The following is a 10,802-nucleotide window of genomic DNA, read 5'->3' on the forward strand; positions in this document are numbered from 1 at the left end:
AAATGGGCATCAGACCCAATTACAGATGGTTGTCTATGTGGTTGCTGGGAATTGAACTCAGGACCCTTGGAAGAGCAGCCAGTGCTCTTAACCACTGAGCCATTTCTCCAGTCCCCCTGGAGTTGATTTTTATGTTTCAATCCCTCACCAACCACTCAGGGAATGTTTGCAGAAATTAGCTGACCTGCCCAACTGGAAAGCTGCTCCAACATGTCTTCAAAACTAGTCAGGTGCTGGGCGTGGTGGTGCACGCCTTTAATCCCAGCGCTCGGGAGGCAGTCAGATTTCTGAGTTCAAGGCCAGCCTGGTCTACAAAGTGAGTTCCAGGACAGCCAGAGCTATACAGAGAAACCCTGTCTCAAAAAAACAAAACAAAACAAAACAAAAAAACCCCAAAAAACAAAAACAAAAGTAGTCAGGTGAGATGTGAAATACCAACAGTACAGCGACTTTACACAGAAGGGGATGTAATAGTTTAATTTTTAAAAAAGCAAACATACAGAACCATCAGCAAATACACTGAACAATTTAAAAATATTTTATTGTCTCAAACCCCTAGTTTGTACAATAGAAATATTAAATTCAGAGGCACCCACAGAAACTTCTCAAAAACCATTTAAGTCCCAGACTCCTTGTTAAAAAGGCAGTGATGGAACCAGCAGCAGAGTACCTTTTGTTGGGTGGGCTTTGTTTGACAGTCCTGGGTACTGAAGCCAGGATATTGCATATGCTGGCAAAGTGTTATACCATCAGCCCAGGACTTAAATCTGGCCTTTAAATACTGAATCCTGCTTTATCCCAGGTGACCAAATGCTTTTGTAGAAAATAGGCTGGCCTCAAACTCACATACATCTGCCTATCTCTGCATTCCACAGTGTGTGAGTGTGCCACCACACCCTGTCTAACTATTCTGAAAAGCTCTAGGTTAACTCTGATGTCCTTCATGCCAATGCACTAATTCTAGTTTGAGTGGGCCGCCTTGGTTTTTTTGTCTCTGGGTGTGTTGGAAGCCTTCTTTCCAGATTTCCTGGGAGTAGAGAAGGAACTGGCCTCTGGCTTTCTGAATTCCTGAACATCCTTTTTTTGCTTCTTCCCTGAGGTCCCAGGGGCGGAGGCTTCTGGAGTCTCTGTAGCCAGCAAGGCCTTCCTTTTCTTACCCTTAGGTGTACTTGGATCAGATTTCGATTTTGGAGTTTTCCCTGTGATATTTTCTTGCATCTTAAAAAAGAAAGAGAGGAAATTAAGTCTAGAACAATAAAGAACAATATCTAACAATCAAACCTAAGGAGCCACTACTGTGCTTGCAACCCTGCGTGTATTCAGTGTGGTAGAATGAGGGGCTCTTTCCAGCACCAGACATATTTTCTTTCTTTTTGAGACAGGGTCTTACCTGGTTGGAACTCATCATGTATTCCAGGTTGGGTTCAAAGTGATAATGCTCGTGCCTCAGCCTGAGGTTCCAGGCACATGTGTAGCCTTTAGAGTATACTCCTACTTCAATATTAGAAACATTATACCAGTAGGTTGTATTGTGCTAGCAGCAGCCACACTCTGTGAGAAGTCACATGGACTGATAGATACTTTGTATGTCCTGTTAATGACATCTACATGAGATACACTTGGAGAAGATGCCCCATTGTCAAGTAGCGCAGGCTTTCAGATTACTCAAGATGCTCAAGTAAGTAAACCAGTAACTGCCTTTCTGGTTCCTAGAATTAACTCTCAACTTCATTACTTAGCACTTTTTACTTTACTTTTCCCCCTCCGAGACAGTGTTTCTCTCTGTGTAGCCCTGGCTGTCCTGGAAGTCACTCTGTAGGCCAGGCTCAAATGCAGAGATCCTCCCACCTCTGGACCACAAGTGCTGGACCCCACCCGCATCACCTAGCAGTTTTTGCCTGAAACCCAGCAGCTGCTATAAATATAACCACTATTAATACCTTTACATTTTCTTTATCTGGAGTCTCTCCTATTGGTACCAGTTGTGGAATTGCTTCTTCACATTCCTCTGTAACTTTCTGCTTTTTGTGCGCCTTGTTGGTCTTTTTCTTCTGGGCTCCTGGGCTCTTCGCTGGAGCACTGCTAGCTAACCCACTCTGAGTTAAAAGAGATGTAGCCTTCTTGGACTTCTTCCTTAACATTTTGCTTTCCTTCTTCAACTTTGCATTTTCACGCTTTCTTTTCTTTAGTTCCTACCAGAACACAAGATAAAATTTTAGTAGGAATCATTCACAGAAAACAGATGGCACAGGTTTAGAAGCTGAAGCCGAGGATTCACAAGTTCCCTGAAACATCTTTGACCCACGCAAACAGTTATACCTCAGTCTGTTTGGAGGGTCAGAGGTGTTTCAATCTGTAGCTCAGAAAGGCTTGCCTTGAAGATAACCCTCTCCACCTGCCTGTCATGCGCTACAATTACATGCTCAACACGTAGCTTTCTATTTTGACTTGGACAGGGACGGACGGACGGAGACACACACACAGACAGACACACACACACACACACACACACACACACAGTGTAGCTGAAAGCTGAAAACAGTACCCGTCAGCATGTTAACTACCTGGGAGGCTGAGGCAGGAGGATGACAACCTCAAAGGCCAGTTTGAGCTATAGTTATTGAAGTTTAAAACTTAGACTCTGTTTCAAACTAAAAGAGAGACGTGTTATACCACATCTGCTGTGTCCAAGGTCCCATACTCAATACCTACCATGAAAATGAATGTATGCATGCAACCAAGAGAGGTGGAAGGTAAGGCAGAGAGCAGGCCAGCCTGGTCTACAGAGTGAGTTCCAGGACAGCCAGGGCTACACAGAAAAACCCTGTCTTTAAAAAAAAAAAAAAAAAAAAAGTCTACGGAATCCTTTCCTATTAGGAGCTACACTCCAGAATAAATATAAGCAGGAAGCAGAGCCCATGGCCACTAAGCTCAATTTTGGTTTCAATCATTACTTAGCAGAATGCCTTTCACTCTCTTCCCAGCAGTAGAATACTAAGACAATATGCAACTCCTAGAAATAAAGAAAAAAAGACATGAAACAAAACACAGAGATGAAAAATTCAGTAGAGACAATTAGCATGGCCAAAGAGAATTCAAAACAACCCCACTCTAATCAGTTATATGTCTCCTCTTCATCACCCTTCATTCTGTTTTGGAAATATCACCTGTAGTATTAAGCCTGTAAGTGTGTGTGTGTATCAAAAGTTGGGGGTTGGGGAGAGGACTCAGTAGGCCAAGTATGCAAACATGTCAGACACATAGAAAGACACAATGTTTGGCATCTGAATCTTAATTACAGGCCAGAATCTTGGGAGCTCTTGGCCAGCTGGTCCAGCCAATCAGTGGCATCCATTGAAAGATCTTGTTTCAAAAACGACAATGGATAGCAACAGCGGAAGACATTCAATGTTGTCTAGCACACAAAATGAAGATGAGTCTTGTTAGGGCTGGAGAGAAAGCTCAGTGGTTAAGCCATCTGTTTTTTCAGAGAACCCAGGTTCAATTCCCAGTACCAAGACAGCAGCTCACAACTCCAACTCCAGAAGATCTGACACTCACAAACACATATGCAGTCAAAACACCAAGGCACATAAAATAAGCCTGAACACCCCGCTTAAGATTGAATCTATACCTTAATTTATTAATTTATTTGAAACAGGGTCTTATAGCTTAAGTTAGTTCTGAACTTGCTGTGATCTCTCTTGGCTACACATTATTAAGCCCCACCCAATATTATAACTTTTATACTAACTTGCTTCCTCAAACTACGGAGGGAAACAGCGTTTTCATCCTGAGATGTGACAAATGAAGAAAAGATGGGCAGGGAAACCGACTTCTCAGTTTTCAGGAACAACAGTTTCACACTCTGCCATTTCTGAAACAAAGAAAGAATGTCATTTATACACACTCTGCTTTTTTAAAATGGAAAACATGCACTTGCCATACTGTACCTCTGGCAATTTTTCTGAAAGCATTTCTGAGACAGCTAGGATGTTGTCAACGATGTGCTCAGTCTCCATTCCAGTGTGACCAATACGGATCGTACTAGAATTTAATAAAGCAATATAGTTTTTAATCTTTAACTTTTTTATTTTAAAACTCCACTCCCTGAGGTAAAACACCACCATGCTGAAAGAAACACCCACCCACAGGTTGGACCACAAGATGGCTCTGTGGGTAAAGGCACTTCCCACACAAGCCTGACAGCCTGAGCTAAAGCCATCAAGTTCAATCCCAGTGACTTGAGTGTAAAAGAACTGACCCTGGAAAATGCCTTCTGACACCTACACTCAAATACACAATAGTAATAAGACAAAACAGGAAAACCCACATTGACCCCAAAACTGTTCTGGGAAGAAATCACTCCCAAAAGCCATCGACACCTCCTAGTTTGCATGTCCTATCCAGCTGAGTCCTTCTGAAGTAAGAAGTTCTCGTCTCTCATGGATAACTTATTTTTAGCAGAGACCAAAGCATCTCTGCAGTTACGGACAGGGCCCAGGAAATGAATGGGAAGCCCAGTAGGGCTCCTATAGCACTGGAGCTACTCCCTCACCAGAGGCTCACTGCGGAGGCATCTTAGGGAATAGCAATTCCCAGTTTTTTTTTCTTTAGTCAGACATTGGCTGGCTGGCTACTCTGTATGTGCAGGTGTGTAAAGCTGTTTGCCCAGGTGAAGAAAAGAAGAGGAAGAGACAAGACAGGAAGCCATTGTGCTCGGCAAAGCAAACGGAAACAATAACTCACCATGCAGTACAGGCTACCCTCAAACCAGAGGACCTCTTAGCCCAGGCTCCCCTGTGGTCGGATAATGTGAGCCATTATATTTGGTATCTCTAACCTTCTCTGACACCAGCCTATAACTCAAGGGTAGGAGGCAATGACAGGCCCAATGACAACTCCTTAGTTATTTAACTGAAGCAATCAAGGGACTTCCATCTTGCAGACAGCATGCAATGGGAATCTATCTCTATTGCTTGATATGCTAAGCCTGGACCCACACACTGACCCTATCTTTGACCACTTAAGGTTGGAAAGCAATTATTATCCTGTTTTTAAAGCTGGGTGTGGTGGCAGACAAGCCTTCAACACCAACATTCAGGGTAGAAGTCAGAGGATCTCTGAGTTCCAGGCCATCCAGAATTACAGTGAGACCCTATGTCAAAACAAGAACTGCGCTGGAGAGATGGCTCAGTGGTTAAGAGCACTGACTGTTCTTCCAAAGGTCCTGAGTTCAATTCCCAGTAACCACATGGTAGCTCACAACCATCTGTAATGGGATCCAATGCCCACTTCTGGTTCATCTAAAGACAGTTACAGTGTACTCATATAAATAAAATAAATCTTAAACAAACAAACAAACAAAACCCCCAAGAACTGTTATTTTAATAATTTATTTTGAGACAGGGTCTCAATATAGTCTTAGCTGGGCTGGAACTCTTTATGTAGACTAAAAGTTTGCTTCAGACTTAGATATATCAGTCTCTGCCTTCTCAGTGCTAGGATTAGAGGGATGTGCTGCCATGCCTGGTTTACATGTATGTGTGTCTGTGCATGTGAACATGTGCCTGCCCTTTTATTGTTTCCCTTCAGAGATGAGGACTGAACCCAGGCCTTAAGCACTCTACCACTGAGCTAAATCCCAAATCCTGTAGGTGTTCTTTAGGGCCAGAGACATTCAATCCCTAGAGGAAGAATTACAGGTTGTTGTGAGCCACAGGTACTACAAGTGTTGGAAATCATACTTGGGTTCTCTGAAGAATATATGAGCCATTTCTCCAGTTCTTTTATTTCTCTAGTGTGTGTTCTGTATGTCACAGGACAATTTGCAAGTATTGGTTCTCTCCTTATACTAGTGTTGGTCCTGGGAACCAAACACAAGTTGTCATGCTTGGTGGATAGGTGTCTTAAACTTGAACCACCTGGTTGACTCCAAAGGTTTTTTCCTTAGCTTAGGTGTAAGGCTCTACCTAGCTCAGGATCCTGGGTGAGGATGAACTGAAGGAATCAATGTGTAGCTACTTCCTCTCAGTTGAAACATTCCTCCACAGACACAAAACCAAACAGGCTCCACCCCAAGGCTATCTGAGCTCCAGGCACCTTCTAGGGAGTTACCAGCAGCTGCACAGAACTCCAGTGGTACAGTTTCCATGACAACCCCATGTGTGGGTGGGGCCGGGGCTGTAAGTAACACCATATGTGCCACTCTAGGTCAGCACAACAAACTCACTGTTCATCAAGACAGACCTGTACAATCACTTCCTTCTGCCCTACACAGGGTGAACACATATCTTCACCTCTCTCCAGGAAAATCAGACAACAAAGACAATGAACTCAGTCGGGCTGCGGTGGTGCACGCCTTTAATCCCAGCACCTGGGAGGCAGAGGCAGGCAATTTCTGAGTTTGAGGCCAGCCTGGTCTATAGAGTGAGTCCCAGGACAGCCAGAGCTACACAGAGAAACCCTGTCTCAAAAAACCAAAAAAAAAAAAAAAAAAAAAAAGACAACAAACTCATTAATGGGGGATTAAAATTACTTCTAAAGCTTTTTCCCCCCAGAAGACTTATTAAAAACAAAACATTTAGGTTTTAATAGAAGGTCCTAGTTTCTTTTTTTTTGGGGGGGGGGGGGCAGGGAGACAGGGTTTCTCTGTATAACCCTGGCTGTCCTGGAACTCAGAAATCCACACGCCTCTGCCTCCGGAGCACTGGGATTAAAGGCATGCACCACCACACCTGGCTAGAAGGTCCTAGTTTTATTAACAAGATCCTTAAATGAGGTAGGGGATAGGGGGGAGAGGAGAGGATTACAAAACCCTGACATGTAAAGTTTAAAGAAATCTCATATAAATGTTCCTTGTTACCTGCAAGAACCACGCTTAGAGATGTTTAAGACGGTCCCTGTGATACATCGGTTAATCTCTTTGGACAGATTCTTTGCCAGAAGGTTCACAGACACTGGAACTCTATAAAAGCACACAGGCATCAGAACATTGGAGACACACAGAAACCCCATACCAGTCAAGTCCAGTCACTGCAAATAAACTCACTTCTTTCTCTGATAAAAATGCCTCCCTATGTGTGAGGGCAAATGCCGTCGAATTCTCGCATCAGTAATAAAGACTTCAAAGCTACCCAGGAGGCGGAGCTTGGCTTCATAGGCTTTATATTCTGTTTTTAAAGTTTTAAAAGGGATAATCTAGAATACAGAAACAAGACCAAAACCATAAAATGTTAAGCATCTAAAACAGAAGGAGAAATATTTAACACTTCCGATTCAGACTGGTCCTAGAGCCATGCCCCTCTCGGATTAATAAATTCCTAAGCAGCTAAAATATGCTAGAGGCCTAGCCAGATGGTGGGAGACCCTGAGAGGAACGATCAAGGAGCCTGGATAAAATCCCAGCATGTCAGCCAGGCACTGAAGTATATGACATAACTTGTTCTTGGGAATTTCAGGTTGGAGAATACTAACTTTGAGGGTAGCCCAGCAATTGAGCAAGATGCTATCTCAAACAAAATAAAACGAGCTGCAGAGACAGACAGCTTAGTGGTTAAAAGCATTAGTTTCTCTTACAGAGGACCTGGGTTTGATTCCACCACCCACATAGTAGCTCGTGGCCATGTGTATCTCTCTCCAGGTCCAGGGAATTCAAGACTCTCTTCTGATCTACATGGGTACTTATATAAGGTGCATAGACACATGTAGACAAAACACCCAGGCTGAGCGGTGGTGGCGCATGCCTTTAATCCAAGCACTTGGGAGGTAGAGGCAAGTGGATTTCTGAGTTCTAAGACAGCCTGGTCTACAAAGTGAGTTCCAGGACAGCCAGGGCTAAACAGAAAAAAATACCAGTCTCGAAGAAAAAAAAAAAAAAAAAAAAAAACCAACCAACCAACCAAAAAAACCAAAAACCACCCACTTTTAAAAAAGCAAGGGTATTGTGGGTGGGGAGGTAGCAGCACTTGATATAGAGGTGTAAAAGTTAAATCTATTCTGAGTTAGAGGCTAGCCTGGTCTACATTTCAAGTTTGGGGTAGAGTCTAGCATGTGTAAGTTTGATCTAACATGTGTAAAGTTTTGGATTCAATTCCTACTACCAGGAGAAATATAAAGAAACAGACTACAAATATAAACAAATAATCACAAGCCAGAGCCAGACATGTGATGCTCTACAAGTACACAAAAAATTAGGTTTTTAAGCAATCTGCAACGGGAGTATAGATGGCTCAGTGCTTTGGAGCCGACTGCTCTTAGAACACATGAAAACAACCTTCTACAACTCCAGTTGCGGGGAACCCCATTCTCCCTTAGGCACTCTGCTCAAGACAACTAAAAATAAGATATGAAATCTGACATGCATTTAGCTTTTCAGACACCAATCAGAATACCACCTTTAGCAAAAGCAAATACAGCCAACAATGACATTACAGTGGCAATTACATTAAAAAGAGAAAAACGGGCTGGAGAGATGGCTTGGTAGTTAAGAGAACTTGACGCTCTTTTGAAGGACCTGCGTTTTATTTCCCACACCAATCAGGCAGCTTACAACCACCTGAAACCCTAACTCCAGGAGACTTCAAACCCTTTTCTGGCCATGGAAGACACCTGCATCCACACGGTGCATGCATGTTAGGAACACACATCATAGCCATAAAAGAATAAAATAAAATTACAATGAAAATAGACCTGAAAGATCAAGAATTACAGCAGTGTATCGTACTTCATTTCTATGAAGTCTTTGAAAGGACTTCAACGCATCAGCACACCTACCTGAGAGATAGTGTTAACTCCGTGTTTTTTCAAAAGCTTTTTATAGAAACCTTCTGTCTGTTCAGGTGAATCGAATTCATCTTTTGTGAAGAGACATACATCTGAGGATTCGGAGAGAATGCTATGAGGCAAAGGTCTGCAAAACACGACAAAAAAGGCCAGAAAGTACGTGGGTTATTCACAACACATGCTTACTCTCATTCAAGGTCATTGTTGACCTAGGAGAGCTAAGGAGAACATACAATACATGCAGGCAAGCCAGATGAATCAGTGGGTGAAAACCTGTGCTCAGTGCCAGGCCTAACAACCAGAGCTCAAGCTCCAGGACCAACATGGTAGGGAGAAATGGCACTGACTGCCACATGCGTGCACCCAATACTCCAGACAGACAGACAAACACAAATAAATGCTCTTTAAAAATATTTTTAGTTATTTGTTTTCATGTCATTGTTTCTCTGTCTTAGAATACGCTCTGAAGATAGGGCTGGCCTCGAATTCAAGAGATCTGCCTGCCTCTGCCACTTCTGGCTCTAAAAGAGAAAATATTGGGCTAGAGAGACCAAATGCAGGATTGTACACACTCAGCAGTTAAGAGCACTTGCTGCTTTCCCAGGAGATCTGATTTCTGTCACCTGTACCAACACTGGGCTGCTCACAACCTCTTATCTCTGCAGTCTAGGTGGTCTGACATCCTCTTTTGGCTTCTGCAAGCACTGGACACATGTGGCCCACATTCTTACACTCACACTCTGAGTTTTAAAAATTAAAGGGGGTGGGCGGCTGGAGAGATGGCTCAGCGGTTAAGAGCACTGACTGCCCTTCCAGAGATCCTGTGTTCAATTCCTAGCAACCACATGGTGGCTCACAACCATCTGTAATGAGGTCTGATGCCCTCTTCTGGTGTGTTTGAAGACAGCAACAGTATACTCACATACATAAAATAAATAAATGTTAAAAAAAAAAAACAGCCAAAAAACAAAAAAATCCAACCAAACAACTCTCAAGAGATAAATAATTACTTACACTTTGACCCGAAGTTCTTTCTCTGGAATTTTCCATAATATCACCATTAAAAATAAATTTTCGCTCCCACTCAACAGCAATTCATTATTGTTTTTTTTGGACTTTGAGCGATTAGATATTACTTCCACTGCCTTTCTAATCTGCAGAGACAGAGAATAAGTTAATTTTCTCAATCTATGTTAATTGCTCCCACACAGACATATCTGCTTCCTTTGCTCCTTTGGGGGGCGGGGGGCGTTTCAAGAGAGGGTTTTCCTATATAGCTCTGGCCAACCTGGAATACTTAGTCCAGGCTGGCGTCGAATTCAAAAGATTCGCCTGTCTCCCGTGTGCTGGGATTAAAGGCGTGCGCCACAAAGCCTGGCGCTCCTCTTTCTATTGGGCAAATTTCATCAGCGTATCGGGATATTACAATTTGTACCCATTGCAATGTAAGAACCCGTCTAAAACATCTAAGGACTTGCTTCCAAAATCTGTTTACAGGTTGTCCTTTCTACGTAAGAGGACTATTCGGAAGCTTCTCCTGCCCTCTATGAGAAAGGAAGCGGTCAGGAAAGGCGCGTTGGCCCTGCTACCAACACTTTGTGCACGGACACATGACCTGTGATGCTGCAGAACCGAGCGCAGAAGCCCGCTTTCCACAGGAGGCAAACAGGCCAGAAGTGTGAGAAGAGCGAGCCCGCTGGGTGCGTTCCCAGAGGCCAGCCTCGAGCTCCGGAGAGCCCACGCGGTCGCGGGCCCACTTCATTTCCAGCCTCTCGCCCCACACCCTGCGCCGAACGCGGGTCCTAACCACCCTGCTTCCCGAATCGTCGTCCCCAAAAGCCACTCGCCTGCTCTCTGTCCAGCTGTAAAAGAGCGGTCGGGGTCACTTGCACGTCGGTGGTGGTCGCCTCAGCGACCGAGGCACTGGGAGATTCGGACGCAGAGCCCTTCATGTCGCCTCGTGTGGAAGGCCTGTAGAAGTCAGAGCTCATGCGCAGCCCGGAGGCCCGGAACCGGAA

At 43.9% G+C, this 10,802-nt stretch overlaps 1 protein-coding gene across 1 annotated transcript; it reads right to left on the reverse strand.

Moving 5' to 3' along the window:
* Positions 1–517: 517 nt before the first annotated feature.
* On the reverse strand, positions 518–10,773 carry Rsl1d1 (ribosomal L1 domain containing 1). Its single transcript, NM_025546.2, has 9 exons — positions 10,632–10,773; positions 9,799–9,938; positions 8,776–8,911; positions 7,052–7,200; positions 6,866–6,967; positions 3,954–4,047; positions 3,755–3,877; positions 1,941–2,192; positions 518–1,218 (listed from the first exon to the last, which is right to left on the reverse strand). The coding sequence occupies exons 1-9, from the start codon at positions 10,734–10,736 to the stop codon at positions 961–963; spliced, it is 1,359 nt and encodes a 452-aa protein (NP_079822.1). The 5' UTR covers positions 10,737–10,773; the 3' UTR covers positions 518–960.
* Between the last annotated feature and the right edge of the window lie 29 nt (positions 10,774–10,802).

Source organism: Mus musculus, chromosome 16, assembly GCF_000001635.26.
Source record: "Mus musculus strain C57BL/6J chromosome 16, GRCm38.p6 C57BL/6J".
In the NCBI taxonomy this organism is placed as follows: domain Eukaryota; kingdom Metazoa; phylum Chordata; class Mammalia; order Rodentia; family Muridae; genus Mus; species Mus musculus.

Coding starts and splice junctions, on each gene's coding strand:
- Rsl1d1 (NM_025546.2), bottom strand. CDS start 10,736: ATGAAGGGCTCTGCGTCCGAATCTCCCAGTGCCTCGGTCGCTGAGGCG. Junction 8,912..9,798: donor AAAGAACTTCGGGTCAAAGT/GTAAGTAATTAT, acceptor CGTGTTTTGCAG/ACCTTTGCCTCATAGCATTC. Junction 7,201..8,775: donor GAGTTAACACTATCTCTCAG/GTAGGTGTGCTG, acceptor TCTGTATTCTAG/ATTATCCCTTTTAAAACTTT.